Source organism: Ruditapes philippinarum, unplaced genomic scaffold (assembly GCF_026571515.1).
Source record: "Ruditapes philippinarum isolate M1 unplaced genomic scaffold, ASM2657151v2 ctg14757_1_1_1_1, whole genome shotgun sequence".
NCBI classification, from domain to species: domain Eukaryota; kingdom Metazoa; phylum Mollusca; class Bivalvia; order Venerida; family Veneridae; genus Ruditapes; species Ruditapes philippinarum.
In genome coordinates this window covers 1-18,737 of record NW_026860413.1, presented here as the reverse complement: position 1 = coordinate 18,737, position 18,737 = coordinate 1, and the positions used below count along the sequence as shown (strand labels likewise).

The following is an 18,737-nucleotide window of genomic DNA, read 5'->3' as shown; positions in this document are numbered from 1 at the left end:
CATCATTAAATTTATTCGGATTTTGTTTCACATTGCGGTAACAATTTCATGGTGTAATTATACTTATATTCGTGAGTGAGTGCAGGGGTTTTAATTTTGACATGAAGGAACATTCAAATACGCACTGTAATTATACTAATAAAGTCGACACTATTACTAAAAATACTATCGAAGGTGTCCCGTCGTTCTCTGTTTTATGTAGACTTTAAATGCCATTAACTATTTCTTATTGAGCTGAAATAAAAACACGTAAATGATTTTTATTTTGAAATTGATAATTGAATATCAATATTTCAAGCTTAAATTACAAATATGTTAATGTACAAAATGGGTCTGTCGTTTGGCAAAACTATTTTTACAATGCTTGCTTATATATTTAATAACTTAATGTTGCCTTATTTTTGCAGGACAAAAAAGTATCTAAGGGATTGTAAAGTTTTACAAATTGTTCTACGAGCAGAACCATGTTACTGTTAGCAGTAAGTGTTTAAATTTAACAAATATGTTTAGCTTACCTAAACAAAAGTCAACTGTTGTGATCGTCTTGTGCCCGTCGAACGTCGTTTTCTTAGCCCTGCTCCTTGGGCAGAATTTTATTACAATTGCTCAAATTGACCTGTTTTGCTAAACAAGATGGTCGACAGAGATAAAAATGTATTTTTTTTCTTAAAAAGCATATTCTCGTCAATTGCTGTGTGAATATTTATAAAATCTTACAGGAGTATCTATTAGTCTTCATATGCGAAAAAAGCGAATGTAGGACAAAACCCCTTCCAGTCAAAAGCCCACACCTCAAAATTTTATAGAGTGGACAAAACCCCACACCTCAATTTTACAGAGTGGAAAAAAACCCACACCTCAAGTTTTATAGAGTAAACAAAATCCCACCACCCTAAACTTTTCAGAGGGACATTAATGAAATGTATGTGACATGAACTACATTTGAATAATAATTAATGTTGTTTTTTTTTATTTGAATGATTTATTAATTCATTTTTTTTTCATATTTTTATATGTACATATTTTTTTAATAGGAATATTCTTCATTACTGCCAGATACACTTGTTTCAAAATGTAATATTTATATAATTAATGAAACATTCTCGATTGCTATTTTGGTCATAAATAATTGAGGCACAGTTATTAAAATTCGACTCAAATAAATGATTACTCTTTGATGCTTTTACAGTTTGTAAATTGTTTGTATAATCTCATTCATATTGTATTGCTATTGAAATAAATGCTACACGCTACATTGTTCTTTAGGGATTTGGATTAAGTTTTTTTGTGTACAGTTTGTAACATCTTTTTGAGAAGATGATCTCAAGAGTAAAATTGGTATGGCGACCAGTCGCCTTTCAGGGTATCGAGCTGATGGCGCGCAATCTGGCCGATTGACAAAGACATACACTGAGAGCTTAGTTTATTTCCGCAATTTCGATTGTATTGTTCGCAATGCTCACGTGAAAACTGAAAAGACAAAACACAATCGAATTCTGAGACTTAAAATATCAAACATTTGGTTCGAAATGCAACAATACAATACTCCATAGAAAAATATAGTCAAAATATTATAAAATAGACAACAATTCTGCATAACAAACCTCTTTGCCACTATTTAGAACTTAAAAACTCTTCGAAGATCGTTTTCCCCCAAAACGTTTAACAATCGTTACAAATGCCGCAGAAAAGTCAAAGGGAGATAATCACGTCGGAATTAAATATGTTTCGCACTAAGCCGATTCGTACCACAACCAACGCGACGGCATCAACATGGCTCCCCAAAATTAGGATTATCTAATTTTAACAACAACAATAAAACATATACGGTATATAATTATATAACGCATTTAACTTACAAAACTTGTTCTGACGAATTTGATCGATTTAAACATTCGCATCTTAAAAATAAAATATCAATGTACATAGAAAGAAAAACAAATTATTCAATACAATGATATATAACTGGCTCCTCGACTGGGAATCACTCGGTCTCTCTCAAAAGAATCAGTTTATGAACAGGTCTTTCTAAGAAACTCATATCTCTTATTCGTTTGCCTTTGTTATCTAAGCCTGGTTCGCCTACTTGTACCTTGACCTTTCTTACTAGGTCATCATTACTTGGAAACACCTCAGAAACCATTCCTAATCGCCATTGACCTCTAGGGAGGTTTTCGTCCATTATCATAACGACATCACCAACGCAAAGATTTCGGCGAGCAGGAATCCATTTAGCCCTTTCCTGAAGGTTATGTAAGTATTCCCGTTTCCATCTAACCCAGAACTCATTTGCCAAATATTGGATTCTGCGCCAATGTTTTCTGGAAAACAAATCGCACTTTTTGAAATTTCCAGGAGGTGGCAGAATGATCTTGGATTTACAAGTAAGAAGGTGATTTGGCGTTAGGGGTTCAGCAGAAAGAGGATCATTCACATTCATAACAGTAATCGGACGACTATTAACAATGGCTGCCGCTTCGCACATGAAAGTGCGTAAAGCTTCGTCATCCAATTGTGACCCATTTTGTAACATTAAAGCGGATAAAATGTTGCGAACCGAGCGGATCTGGCGCTCCCAAATGCCACCCATGTGGCTAGCGGATGGAACGTTCATATTAAATTGAAAGTCACAGCCCTCATTTAGTAGAAAGTGACGTATCTGGTCAAAATTCATCTCACCAAAGGCGTCTTTGAGCTCGTGCTGTGCTCCTACAAAATTAGTACCACGGTCAGATCTTAGAACACGAACCGAACCACGAATTGACAACAAACGACGAAGAGCATTTATAAAGGAGCTCGTATCTAAAGAACATGCTACCTCTACATGCACGGCTCTACAACAGAGACACGTAAACAAAACACCCCAACGTTTAAGTTCTTTTCTGCCTTCTTTAATGTAAAATGGTCCGAAGTAATCTACACCAGAATAGGTAAACGGAGTCGTTGGTTCGAGTCTATCAGAGGGTAAGTTGGCCATTTTTTGTACTTGCAATGAGCCTCTCAGTTTACGGCAAATCAAGCAGCGAGATATCAGGTAAGAAACTGCAGAGCTGCAACCAAGAAGCCAGAAACCATTTGCTCTGATTTCATTTATGGTCATTCCCCGACCTTGGTGTTTTACTCTCTCATGGAAATGTCTAAGAATCAGATCAGATACATGTCCCTTCCTGGGTAAGATAATGGGATGTTTCTCGCTAAGAGAAAACTGCGAATTAGCTAGACGACCGCCAACTCTAATGATACATTCCCCATCCATATAAGGGTCTAACTTGAAAATCGGAGAACCTTTTTGCAAAACACTAAAATGCCTTAAATTTGAATTTTTGTTCTGAGACTTGACAACTGCTGACAATAATTCGTGCTCATCGCTGAAAGCATCTTTCTGCACTAACTTTATGATTTCTCTTTCGGCTGATTGAACCTCGTTCACCTGAACTGGATGATAATTTTTTAAACGCAGCTCAACATCAAACTTACATGACACATTGGAACACCTCTTGATAGAACGTTTGACAAGCATTTCCTTAAACCTGAGGCAGACCGCAATTGCCTTCTTCGCACGAGTCCAATCAGAAAAATATCCTATTCGTTCAAGAATACTGGAATGAGCACATATGGCTAAAGAAGTATGAACAATAGATTTCTTAACTTCTGGATCATCAGGAGACAAGTTTCTGATCTCGGTATCATCATTAACAGAAGGTATGGAAGGCTCCCACAAGAATTTTGGACCAGTGAACCAAGAGGATTCTAACAATTCTTGAGCATATGCACCTCTAGATGCAATGTCGGCTGGATTGTCAGCACTTTTAACGAATTTCCACTGATTTGGTTCTGTATGGTTCCGAATCTCCTGTACTCTATTTGCGACAAAGATGTGAAATCTACGGGAGTCGTTGGAAATATAACCCAAGACAACATTACTGTCGGTCCAATACCACTGCTCAATATGATCCAAGTCTAATTCCCGCTGCAGCAAATTACCAACCTTTACTGAAACCACGGCTGCAGTAAGTTCTAGACGCGGAATTGTTGTTTGTTTTAAGGGATGAACTCTGGATTTGCCTAACAAAAGCGAACAATGAACATGATTTCTAGAGTCTATCAGTCTCAGGTATGAGCACTGGCCATAACCCTTAAAGCTTGCATCTGAGAAGTTATGCAATTCGGATCTCACGATAGAACCAAAGTCTGCAGGTTTTATACACCTTGGCACCTGCAAGGAATGCAACTGCAAGATGTCATGTCTCCATCTCTCCCACAGGGGCTTAAAATCATCAGATAAAGGACTATCCCAATCAGTGTTATTTCTACACATTTGCTGAAGAAGCTGTTTGCCTATCAAAATCACAGGAGCTAGAAAGCCAAGAGGGTCATAAACAGAACTCAATGTGGACAAAACACCACGACGGGAAAGCGGATTGTCCTTTAGAGTGATACGGAACTGGAAGGTATCCGATTCCACACACCATTGTATACCAAGAGTACGCTCAACAGGCAAATCATCTCGCAGCAAATCGACATCTCTAAGGCAACTAGACCTATCATCAACAGATATGTGATTAAGTACATCCTTTGAACTGGATTGAAACTTGTGCAAGTGTAAACCAGCTTTACTGCACATTTCTTTGCTCCGATTTATCAAACTAATAGCATCGTTCACGGAGGGCACGGACTTTAATCCGTCATCAACATAAAAGTCTCTCCTGATAAAACTTGCACAATCAGACCCAAACTCAGCTTCGTAATCAGAAGCAACCTGTTTGAGGGCAAAATTTGAACATCCAGGAGACGAAACCGCGCCAAAAAGGTGGACATTCATGTGATATGTTTCAACATCACCATTAAGATCTCCATCCTTCCACCACAAAAACCTCAAGAAATCCCGATGTTCTGGATTTACCCTGAATTGGTGGAACATTTGTTGGATGTCGCAAGTGAAGGCCACAACTTCCTCCCTAAATCTACAAAGAACTCCGATCAGATTACTTATTAAATCTGGACCCTGGAGTAAAAGACCATTAAGAGATTTATCCTTGAACTGAGCACTACAGTCAAAAACCACCCTGATCTTGTCAGGCTTCTGCGGATGGAACACACCATTTTGTGGAATATACCACACGTGGCCATCCTTACGGTCAATATCTTCCATTGGGACCCTCTCAGCATAACCCTTCTTGATCATGTCTTTCAATAAATGCAGTATACTGGGTTTGGTATAAGTCATCCTTGGCAAGTCTTTTTCCCAACTGACCAAGACGATGAAAAGCTAAGGATCTATTATCGGGTAGAACAGGAACAAAATCTTTGAACGGTAACGGCATTTCATAATGACCATCTGTCATGTGAATACCTTCTTGCAACAAAGATATAAATTTTTGGTCTTCTCGAGACATAGAAATATCACAAGAACTGGAACATTCACTAAAATCTAGTTCCATCATTTTCGCAACCTCATGTGGGTTAACAAGTTCTTTAACGCTGTTTCGGAGAGACACTAGCATATGAGTAGGACCAGAAACCAAATTGTGGGGAACTTCACAGGAAACAACACGATGACTAACTCCAATTTCATCGTTACAACTGTGCACATTATCGGAACCCACTATACCTACGATACCCCAACCTAAATCTGTCCTCTGGGCATAAGGACCGTCGCCATCTGGGGCAATTATCTCTCTAGGAAGAAGAGCCCTAGAACAATCATATCCTATGAGGAGTCCTACTTCGCAGTTACTGACAGGCATTAACTTGTCTACAATAGGTGCCAAATGAGGCCACTTCTCCGCAATTTGAGGAGACGGAATGTGTGATCTATTGGCTGGCATAATGCTTCTGGTATACGCATTTGGGATATCCATACGTAAGTCGCTATCAAAGGGGCGCACAACCAAATTCTTAATTCTTTCACTGGAAACAATACGATTTTCAGAATGTAATGTGGAAAGAAGAAGTTTTACCTTTGTACCTGAAATACCAAGGTTTTGACAGGTGTGACTAAGAATAAATGTAGTGTCTGATTGAGTGTCTAAAAGCGCATACACTAGTCTTTCTTCTGTAGGATTGTCTTTCTGAGACACATATACTGGTACTATCATGGAGCATTTCAAACATGAACTGGTGCTCGTAGAGAAAGAAGTATTAGACAGGATTTTAACATCAGACGGTGGTTGATCTTTGGAACCATTTTTAGATATATCTGTAGGATTTTCCGATTTAGTAACATCACCATGCAAAGACGTTGGGTGAAATTTAGAGCATGTTTTACACTGTTTCCTCTGCCTACAAAATTTTGAAACATGGTTTGGCTTTAAACAAGCAAAGCATAACTTGTTGTCTTTAATATACGCCTTTCTGTCATTTAAAGATCTACTGACAAACTGCGAACACTGATCTAAATCATGTTTTCCCTTACAGATTTGACAACAGTTACTAGAAATACCTGAATTAGGAGGGACATATGGGGTTTTATGTTTAGTATCAGTGAAATTAGAATAACCTCTCACAGGTGGTCGCCGACTGTTTTCATACCTTGGACGTCTATCAGACTTATCTGACTCAGAGCTAGTTTGATCTGATTTAAGTGACTGAAGAGATGTTATTGGATCACAAGCTATTTTGGCTTCACAGACAATAAAATTCACAAATTCGGAAAAGGGAGGGAATGAACCCTTCTGATCCTTCCATTTTACTACTAACCGGTTCCAACGTGTGACAATCCACTCTGGTAACTTAAGCAACAACTTTCTGTTTTCTCTATCATCATTGAGACACCCAAGACTACCAATAGAGCGCATTGCAGTGTCACACTGCCGCAAGAAATCTGAAAATCGCCTAAGACCATGACCATCCCTCGCAGCTATTTTGGGCCATTTTTCAAGCCTTTCACGAAAGGCATTTGCCAAAATATAAGGATCGCCATATCTTTCATCCAACAAACTTCTAGCCTCATCATAAGAATCATCAGAAGAGAGTAGGAAATAACTCTCAACTACCTCTCGAACCGGTCCACCAATGTATCTCTTCAAATAATGAATCTTTTCAGAAGGCGAGATATGACTGTTTTCAATTAAAGTATTGAAAGCAGTTTTCCATGCTGGGTATTTCAACGGATCTCCAAAAAATATTCCAGGTTCAGGAGGGGGTAGTCTATTAAGACATATTTGTTCAACCAATGACTTAGTTAACTGCTCGACACCTTTATCAAAATAACCTTCTGTAACTTGATTATTTAATACATCTTGACCTGCTTGTGTGTTTATGGCAGATTGTGAATCATGAGATACTGATGCCTTAGAAAGTGAACTTTTAGGCATAAACGGGTCTACTGCAGGATTCAGAGCTGCAACAGGTGTTGAATCAAATGGCAGAGAAGAAGTTGTAAATTGTGGCATATGTGTATTTGACTGGCCCTGAGTGTATTGTGAATGCGATGACTTAATAATTTTATAGTCATTTTGAATGCTATGAGATTGTGTATCAACATATTTTTGAACGAAATCAGATTTATCTTCAATATCAACTGGCAACTGCAATTGTTTAGTCACAGTATCAGACTGATTATCTCCAACCAACTCCTGATCTAGAGCCATTAATCTTGCTTTAGCCATTTCTAATTTCTTAATTGTTGTGATTTTTTCAAACTGAGCGCGAGAATGAGCTTCTGCTTCTATGTATCTGAGTCTAGCACTTAAAACAGCGGCTTCGGTTGCCGGATTAGAAGTCTTAATATTCACTGAATTATAAGAACGTCGCGATCTATTAGACCTATTACTTTGTTGCGAACGTATTGACTGTAAGTCAAAATCTGTGACTTGAAGTTCCGAAATTTTTTCAGATATCCTACACATAATCAGCTGATGCTCAATTTCAATTTTATCGAATGTTTCAGAACTACGAACTTCAATATTATCATCTGCGCTTAAATTGTTTAACTGATCGTAAAGCCGTACACAGTTCAGCAAAAGAATTTTCGAGATTTGTTCTCTCGTCGCGCAGCGCTTTTACTTCTGAACTGTCCGACATAATTATAGATACTTGGACAGATTGCCTTCGCCATTTTGACACGCAAGACCTGAATTTTTTGTTATATATATCCCTTTGATATTGTAAACCTTTCTCGGTTAAGATCGGATTCCTAGAACTAAGATGTAAATCTGGCGACGCGCTCTGAATTTCAGTATTGTCAGAGTTTACAACCGTTTTATCAAGTGACTGCCCTTCTGCCATCTTAAATGAAGTTTGTATGCACCTACTATGCTAATATATGTGGTTAGTTTTTTCAAAATTGAATGATCTGAGTTAATATACAAAAAAAAATTAAATTACCTTAGAATAAAGGTGTAGCTGGGCATTCCCTGCTTACACTACAACAAATGAAATCTCAATGAAATTCATGCAAATATAAGTAGAAAGTTTTTTATGTTCAAACTCTGTGGCTGGGCAATCCCTGCCTACAGAAACAACAACTGATTTTCAGTTTACAAGCAATCTCGCAATATTGTTCTACAAATTGATTTTAACCACGATTTGGCTAAAACTGAAGATGGATGAATTCCGTCCACTAAAAGATTGAAGTTCCAGGGATATCTTGCCTTGGAATTTTTTCTTTTACGACTTCTGCACAGATCCTGATTTAATCTTGGAGAGCTTGTTCCGGTTTGACAATTTAAATCATCTATGAAGTTATTAATTTCAGTTATATAATCTGTGAGTCTTCGGTCGTCTTCTTTGAATGTTTCAGAATTTGAATGACCTTTTAACTTGTTCCACTTTTCAATTGAGTAATATGGCACATGAATGAAACAGATCTTTACATCGGAGTACTTGTCAGCAAGGTCCTTGTACTTTTGCAGATCATTTTTCAAGTTAGCAACTGGATTTGGTTTTAAGTTAATATATTTATTAACCTTTCTAGTGAGGTCACATGTGCCCAACCATATAAATAAGGCAATTCTTCTATGCTTCTTTAAAAGATCTTCAATGTTGTGTTCTAACCAAATATATCTTTCGTGGCAATTTGCTCCACTTTTAAAACACCATATTATTTCGTTTTCATGAGAAACACTTTTGTTGACAGCTAACTTTATATATCTACCCTTACTGTCACTTATAATGACTGGTTTCCAAGCCAGGTCTGTCTGTGAATTATCAGATGAAGTGGTAGCTTTACAAATATTTTTCTGAAGCCTACTTAAACTCATCTATAACAATCTTAGCTGGGGAGATGTTCCACAGATCTTGTACAGGATTTCACGGTGTGAAGAGTTTTCACTATGGCGACCAGTCGCCTTTCAGGGTATCGAGCTGATGGCGCGCAATCTGGCCGATTGACAAAGACATACACTGAGAGCTTAATACAGTTTATTTCCGCAATTTCGATTGTATTGTTCGCAATGCTCACGTGAAAACTGAAAAGACAAAACACAATCGAATTCTGAGACTTAAAATATCAAACATTTGGTTCGAAATGCAACAATACAATACTCCATAGAAAAATATAGTCAAAATATTATAAAATAGACAACAATTCTGCATAACAAACCTCTTTGCCACTATTTAGAACTTAAAACCTCTTCGAAGATCGTTTTCCCCTAAAACGTTTAACAATCGTTACAAATGCCGCAGAAAAGTCAAAGGGAGATAATCACGTCGGAATTAAATATGTTTCGCACTAAACCGATTCGTACCACAACCAACGCGACGGCATCAACAATTGGTTTCTTATCTTGCAAATGTTATAATGATCTAATTTGATATAACAAGTGAAAAAAGCAATTAAATAAAACGTGTCATATACAAATATAAAGTTGTACATGCATTGTTAATAAAATTGTTTTTTCTTATATTACGCACATGTTTGATTGATGTAATTTGTTATGTATTTGAAATAAAAAAAATGGAATGTAAAGAAATAAAATAATGTGTTAAATTATATTAAGATATATGTATATTATATGTATTTTAATCCATCAAATCTTGCCCAATAATTAAAGGTGGTGGGGTTTTGTCCACTCTGTAAAATTGAAGGTGTGGGGTTTTGTCCACTCTGTAAAATTTTGAGGTGTGTGGTTTTGACTGGTGGGGTTTTGTCTGTCTTCCAAAAAAAAAGCATTTTGGACTGTGAACAACGTGGCTGCCAGACGTTAAAAAAGGAAGAGCATAACCTTAAAACGACATACCTTCTCAATCGCTCGGTATATTTCTCTCCAGAAACGATTATAAGCCCGTTCCTGACAAATATCACTTAATTTGCTTCAGTCTTCTGAATTAGATGGCCACCAGACATAAATGAGCCGCGTCACGACAAAACCAACATAATTGGTTTGCGACCAGCATGGATACATATAGCCTGTGCATCCGGGCAGTCTGATCAGGATCCATGCTGATCGCTATCAGTTCTCTACTTGTTAAAGGGTTTGTAAGTTGGTTTTGTCATGACGCGGCTCAAATAGAAATCACCTTTTACTCATCTTTTCCTTAACCATGCTGCAGATTCTGATGAAAATTTACAAGAATGATCATTAGGTACATGGAGTCATTAACGACAATTAAATCATTTCTGTCTGCTAAACAAAATGGCTACCCTAGCTTAAATTAGTAGCAATATCTCCTAAAGCGCTACATGGTTTTGAATGAAACACCATCAGAATAATTAAGAAGTGGTCTTTTTAAAGTTTACACAATCATTTCGGTTTTAAGAACAAGATAACCAACATAGTTACAAAAGAAATAAACTTTAAACGAGATCTCCTCCTCAACCTCCTGATAGATTCAGATGAAACTTTATATGAATGATTGTGTATTGTTATTTTTTTAATGATGTGCTGTAGTTATCCTGGTCATCTGAAGATAATCATTTTTTGGACCTTGGAACGACATATCTCATCAATTTCTTGGCAAATGTTAATGAAATTTAATTGGAATTATCCTTTTCCTTTTTGGTACTTTGCAACAATAACAAAATCGTGCGTTCTAAATTTAGAAATAATACTTAAGCAAAATATATCCCCAAACGCTTGTATATTTTTTTTATTGAACCTGAATAGAAATAAGAAATACATTTATTCAGTGCAATGAAATATTATTCCTGTAATATGTTTCAAAAAGAAAAAAAGACAAGCGGAATAAGTCTGTAATTGGGTTCCTTGAATATCTTTCATAAAATTTACATTTTTTATAATTACAAAAAAATAACATTTTGCCGTCATAGTTTTTAAATATTTTTAACTTTGAAGACATTCGATCCATAAAGTACACGCCTTTTATCAGATAAATTGTAACGTTAAAGTAAGTTCGTACATTTCAAGAAAAGTACAGTGTCATAAACTCACATAAACGTTAAATATTTTGAAAAAAAAATGTTATTATCCTTTCAGATTATCAGTTGTGCAGCATTGGTGTCATATTGTGATAGCTTCCTGTTAGGTGATAGTTGTCTAGCACCTGCACCATGCACGTGTTCGGGGTCAGGATATTCATATGCCTACATCTATTGTCAGGGCAAGAGTCTCAATACCACACCCACTTTTTTGAAAGCTGATAGACATGTGTCAAAGTTGACTGTATATCTGCATAGCAACCACTTGACAACTATACCTAACTATGCTTTTAAAAACTTAAGTGCGGTCAATGCGACAAATATAGATTTCTATCTTGATAATAATAAGATATCTTCCATTGACAGATATGCATTTAATGGGGTTGAAAATGTAACAAAATCATTAAGTATGCAAAATAATAACCTAACGAGTATTCCTGCTGCTGTATATAACCTTCCAGTTCTTAAAGAATTATACATTCCAGGTAACCCTATCAAGTCCTTAGGTGTTTCTACCCAATCAGAAATGGGAAATACTCTTGAAGTACTTAACATAGATTTAAAGGAGTTCACGTCATGGCCAAATGAACTTGGTTTTTTAAGAGTGTTAAAATCTCTCACATTGTACAACATAAACGTCCAACATATAAATTCCGAAGCTTTTCGAGGATTTGAAAAATCTCTTCATACCCTAGACATAGAGCACGTTCCTTATTTAGACAAAATCCCAAATGCCATTTGCCAACTGTCAAATTTACAAACCTTGACCCTGAACTATTTCGCAAAACTAAATGAAAACACCACTTCAATATTTGATCACTGTAATAGTAAATTAAACAAAGTCACTAGCTTAAATTTGAGATATAATCATCTTACAAAATTTCCTGATGTTTTTCATATCTTCCCTGCAATAACATACTTGTTTCTTGAATCTAATGCACTTGACATTATTGAATCTGAAAAGGTTCCAATAACCAATGTATTGTCTCAGATACAGCTGAATAGTAATGAATTCAAAAGGATTCCTTATGCTTTAAATAGAATGAAAAATCTTGTATACATTTACATGGAGAGCAATCATATTACTTCAATTGAATACCACGACCTTAGCGCGCTTACTAAACTTCAAACTCTTGATTTAACCAATAATCCTATAAAATACATCTCAACCAACGCTTTTCGAAACAACCCTGCATTACGATACCTCCATTTATATGGCACAAACCTTCAAACCATTCCGGCGGCTGTAATGTATCTTCAGCAGTTGTATAATTTTGATATACGTACAGCAGTCCCAATTTCATGCACATGTGAAATGTCCTACTTAAAGAACTGGAATGCATCTTCTGTCAGAAATTTCTATGGAAATTGTGCTTATTCTGGTATCAAACTACAGACATTTATAATGACATCATTACAGCACTGTCCATAATAGTTTGTGAAAGGTGTTTCATTCCTATTTACTGCGCTTTGTTATTGGAGTAAAGAATGTTTGTCTATGTAGGATTGTCTTTATTATGTTGATAAAATTGTAATTTAGGTGAGAACAGTAAAACTCAATATAGAAAAAAAGATTTCTTCTGAACAACGGTAGACTCTGATTTCAATAAACCTTGTATGTATGATCATTTAACGCTAATTTTACTGTATTTATTAATTGTAGGTTATTGATATTATAAACTATAATAGCTTAAATCAATGAACATTTTGATATTTTTTTATTCAGTTTCATAAAGATAAAAGACAATGTGATTGTTTCTAAGTTTAACATATAGAAATCGGGAGTAGTTTTAGTATTTTTGTAGCAGCCAAAAATTGTTGTTTATTTCATTTATTACTTATGAACATTATGAAAATGTGTTTTTTAAACTTAACAATATATATGTTCACAAATGTGTTACCTTGGTGGAGTGTATGGTTACTAATGATTGTATAAATTTCAATTTGTTTCTAAATATTCAAATTTTCAGGACTTCCATTGGATTGAATATCAAAACAAAAAAGAAATAGATCTACTTAATTTACTGGTAACAATTGTAATCTTAAAATAATTCTGCCAGATTTACAAAGGATAAATGATAAGGACGTTTCTAGTTTGTTTATCTGTTTATTGATCTAACCGACTCTTTAAATTATACATGTAGATATTAATATTGAAAGAGGTACATCATTTTTCATTTAGACTTTTTTCTAGAACACTTATCCAAGCTTGTCTGACTTAAATATGTTTTTACAATTTGCAAAACTTTACTTTATGGTATAATTGATTCAATTTATTCAATCTTATTTAACTGTTTGCAAAAAAAATAATCAAACTAGTATTGTATTAGCATTATGCATTTGTTAACAATATTTCACACATTTCAAGCTCCAATAAAAATATAGATGTAATGAGTTCCATTATTTATTTAGTTTTAATAATTCTTTCTTTAATCATTTATCTATGTTTTGTTTTATTAGAAATGTTCGTACTTCAATAAGAATATTAACAAGCTAGTTGTTTTAGAGTTAAGACCACGGTAAAGTGACCAAAGGCCGTTTATCAGGCGCAAATATTCTCTTAAAGTTGCGTGCCTCCAGATGAGCTAAAAAACATTCATGAATATCAAGCTCAAAAAAAAAAATGTTTTAAGAAAAGTAAAGGATTCAAGATTCAATTAATAATTTACATACATTGTGCTATGATTGACTGATTTAGCGGACTTTTTCACCATATTTCTACTGTGTGACTAACGCAGCAAAAATCATATGTGCATGTTTTGACATATTTTCAGTAATCTACGTGGTTTGCATGCGCCGTGTGCATGTTGTGCATGTTGCAAATAACTTTCTTACCGTATTTTACTTTTAAATACATTTTCAAAATTTTCATGAAAATTAGCCTGAATCTTGGGCATTTTACGCTAAAGTTCTCTTTTGTTAAACTGCAATGTTGTGTTGAATTCTCCCCAGTTGATTCTATCACCTGTCCAGGTGGTATTTATGTTTCATATAGGTAAAACTTTAAAGTCTCATCCTCTATATTTGCAAAAGGTTCAAAATTGGTTTCGTTCAGGGGGCCAACTGATTTTCATAATTTTGAATTATATGGCAACGTTTTAACTTTACCGGTGGAAGAAGACTTCAAATGCCCTTTTGCAGTATTTCAAGCACAAACAGGCTCCTGAGTACAACCCTCTACATCAGTAAGCTAGCTTGGATAACTTCCATACATTTAACCCGAAGCCCCTGTTGAAATTCGAACCCACAGCGGTGAGGGGCAAGTGGTTTGTTCGACGCCAGTAAGCTAGCTTGGGTAGCTTCTAAACATTTATCCCAAAGCCCCTGTTGAAATTCGAAACCACAGCGGTGATGGGCAAGTGGTTTGTTTCACTACTAAATTCTCCAAATCATGGCAACAAAGTGATGCTGTGGAATGGAAGAAGCTCTCACTCAGTGACCAGGCTCATTCAAGGAGTGCTCAATTCAAGGAGTGTTCAAGTTGTCTTGACAATGTAAATTCATTTCAAGCAAGCGATCTTATTCAGTTGCAAGTAAATATCCGCAAGATTATAGTTATATAGTTATGGCGTACAAATAGCAAAAGGAAGGTGTTAACTTCATGTAATATTGTTCATTTACATGTCATTGAAATAATACATAGGTCGTATGGACCGTTGGGTATGGTGTCGCTTTTGAGGCGAAGAAACAAAAATACATGGCGTAAATCAGCCACCATAGGGGGGTCAAAATTGCCTTTAAAGTGTATTGGTCTACAAGGGGCACCTTTACCATAAGTATAGAAACGTATCATTTGCATATTCTATCCTTGTTAAATGTTGCTTGAATAAAAAGTGTTGCTAAAGTACTAAGTGATTTATCTTCATGAACATTTAGATGATGAATAATGATATTTCGTTCTACAACACTTTTTCATCTGCTATATAATTATATGTAATAGCGTATTTTGACCACAGGACACAGTTGCCTACATATATAATACTGTTTTGTCATGCTATGGATGGGAAGCATGAAGCAAGCCGCCAGGTCGGGGAACATAGGCAAACATATAGGGACATAAAATGTTTGAATATAGTCTTTGCTTAACAAGGCTCTTTATTTGTTATTAAATCTACATGGTTATTACAGTGAAAATAAGTATATAAAGACAAAATAATGCATAAAAGTTGTACAGTGTAACTGCAGTATACATGTAAGGAAATTCTAAAACCGTAAACTCCCGAAATTTCTTCTACCGCTTTCTATGTTATTCATATCTCTGAATTTAGGAACTTCTAAATTTGGAATAACGAACATTTCCCAGTAAAATTTGGGTTATGTCAATTACAATTTATTTCAAAATTTCGGCAATTAAAAAGGGTGTAAAAATTATGCGTGTATAACAACTACGCTAGCTACATAAAAAATATTCTATAAAAATTAACAGATTTGTATAAGCCATTAAAATTATAATGAACTAACAAAAGTTAATTTTATTAACCTGCATGGAAAATAAAACGTTTTGTAATATCGTTTTACATATGTTCAGGTACAGAGTCCTATGACAGACTTACTGATAAAAAATACAAAATGTGAGTAAAACAAGGTTTCTAGTGTATAAAGTTTCCTGTCACACAAAGAAATACTGCAATATGGCACAATTTAAAACAAACTTATTGGTTCAAATAAGTCTATGTAAGGAACATGTAGCAAAAATTAGAAATACGTAAGAAATGGACATTCTAGTAGCAGAACTTATATCAGCCGTTCTTGCCTCATAATCACAATCGGGACCTTTGTATGCCCCAATACAGGCGGAGTATGCCATCACGTGGGCAATATAGTTCTGTTCTTGGACGCCATGGATTAAATGTGCCATTGGTCCCTGGGCGTATATAGCAACATCTTCACCACCGTGAGTATCCCATGGTATTGGAACACCGCTGGGAAAAGCAAATCCTTTGTCCTCTAAAACATATTGATATTAAATATAAAATGTTGATCACAATATGAGGTTAATGGAAATTTCTAAGAGTGTGCTCTTGTTTCAAATTGTATTCACTTTTCATTTAATCAATTATACTAATAATCTACATAAGCTATCGTTTTGAGTGAAAAATAGTGACTCTGAAACTGCAACTTCATTACAAATAAACATATATCAGAGGTGTAAAACATAATTTAAAAATAAAATTAGTATGTATTAGTTACATTTGACACTCTGTGAATAACAAGTAGTGTATTCCTTGTTTTAAAGATAGAAGCTGAATGAAATGCAATTTGTTACAACGAGTTTACCAATGCTCTTAACTTCTTTAGCTTTGCAGTAAATTAACACTTACGCATTTCTTCCTCATTCAGCAGTTTGCGAGGCTCGGAGTAAGCGGGACCATTTCCATAGTACAGGACGCTGTATGGCTTTCCATCTACCGTCTTCTCAGTAGGGTCAATAGGTTCCACCAAACCTTAATGAATAAATAAAATCATTAATGATGATGTTTTTTCTGCCTATTCAAGTGTGCATACTGAGTGACTAGTTGAAAGTTCAAGTACGTTTTTCGTTTTACCATAACTCCTTTCAATTATATAGCTTACGTTGCATAAACAGCAAAACCCTCACGTGGGCCAAGGCAATGTCAGATTATATTCATCATTATATACATGTTCAATTTATAAAAAGAGTGGGGCAGTTTTTTTATGTTTTATGCAAAGTGACATTTTTTCCATAATATTTTCCAATATCAGCTTGTGGACATCCAACAATATAACAGTCAACCTTTTGAAATAAAATGCCCATTTAGCTCAAGTTGACAATAAGAAAATTAGCATAATGATACTTTAATCGAATCAAAATCATCTGTGAGTGAGCAAACACTTTTTACCACATTCTGTGCGTTATATAAGTAATCATTGGCACAATTGTTTCATAGTTCAAACAGCACATCGGTAAAAATAGTACTATATCTAAGTTAGGTCATATGAAATATGATGTGAATAAATGCCTTGCGATCGCATCATTTTAAAGATTTTAAAGGCCTTAATGTTTCTTGACACACTCAAACTAATTAATACTTATCTAATGGTATACCTGGATGTAATATCAAAACATTCAACTTTTCTGTCGTCTGCTTACCAAATATATTTGTTCCTCTGTACGCATATCCGGCAATATCAAACACGTGAGAATGGTCTGCCGTGACAATAACAAGTGTCTCCTCTTGGTTTGTCATTCTTAAAGCGTCGATTATGGCGTCCTCAAATGTCAGCGTCTCGTACAATGCTTTTTTCGCAAGGTTGTCATGGTGACCATGATCTATCCGAGCACCTGTTGTATAAATATGAACTTCATTATGCGGCTCATACTTCAGCTTATACTATTTTCTTTTTCTCTAACAGACCGCTTAATATAAACTTAATATGTAAACTGTAGGGAACGAGCTACAAATTCTAAATATAGAATTTTCAAAATGGCGGACGAGATGTGAATTATTTTGATTTCGACGTATACTATGAAGTAGTTTCATTTCTAAACAAAATTATTATGCCTTGCGTGTAAGAAGTGATCCTAGCATACAGTTAAATATTTTCCTAATCACTGCACTTAATTATCTCAGAAATCGGCTCATAAGTGTGCAAAGTTGACAGTCGTCCGCCATTTTGAAAAAAAATGTTACACTGTAACTGCAAAGCGAAACTGCAAAAAATTTCCATAGAACTTTCCAAACAGTACAGTCATGTCATTCATGTTCTGCATTTTATCAAAACTAGATTTTTCCCTGACATGAGTTCAACTGTTTTCATATATAATTTATAGATAATTTGCATATGCGCCATTCGCTTTATCAAAAATCAAAATAAAAAGCCGTTCTTTAAATTCGCGTACTTTGATATGACCATGCTAAAAGTCTTAAACAAAAATGTACACCTTTCAATCTGGACTTTAATAGTGCAGACATTAGCAGACGACAAGGATGTGCCGACGGATCTAGGTCCGTAATTGTTGAGGGGTTAGAATCTGTTACCAAGGTGAACAAATTGTCTGTCGATTAGACCGACCAGTACTTTTGTTTATCATTTAATATTAAAATATTCTTTTTATATTTCTTTGATTAGATGCTAAAAACATGCGACCTTTACTAAATTAGATCTACAACTGTTTTAAATAAGGCTGGAAAGAAACCGAATGTTTGATGAACAGATGAGAATATAATTGAATCTATTACATACAGAATATTTAATGAATGTAGTAAATTTGTTCCTGTTAAATTGGCTATACTATCTTACGTCCTCTTATTACCATCCTACCTTCAACCAAGAGGAAATATCCGTTATCTCCTTTAGACAAGATTTCTATGGCAGTTTTTGTCATCTCTGCCAAGGACGGTTCACCGGAAGCCGAGGTATCTCGGTCAAGGTCATACTGCATATGATTTGGGTC

At 35.2% G+C, this 18,737-nt stretch overlaps 2 protein-coding genes across 2 annotated transcripts; one reads left to right on the top strand and one right to left on the bottom strand.

The window, feature by feature from the left end:
• The first annotated feature begins 393 nt into the window (after positions 1-393).
• Positions 394-12,767, top strand: LOC132759954 (leucine-rich repeats and immunoglobulin-like domains protein 3). Its single transcript, XM_060751830.1, has 2 exons — positions 394-479; positions 11,379-12,767. Exons 1-2 carry the CDS (start codon positions 465-467, stop codon positions 12,750-12,752), a joined length of 1,389 nt encoding a protein of 462 aa, XP_060607813.1. The 5' UTR covers positions 394-464; the 3' UTR covers positions 12,753-12,767.
• A 2,720-nt stretch (positions 12,768-15,487) lies between these two features.
• On the bottom strand, positions 15,488-18,734 carry LOC132759953 (alkaline phosphatase-like; the record flags this gene model as incomplete). The annotated part of the gene is given in 4 exon segments (XM_060751829.1): positions 15,488-16,267; positions 16,642-16,764; positions 17,433-17,624; positions 18,605-18,734. Coding segments are annotated over 4 exon segments (732 nt in total), but the record flags the coding sequence as incomplete, so codon positions are not given.
• Positions 18,735-18,737: the final 3 nt, after the last annotated feature.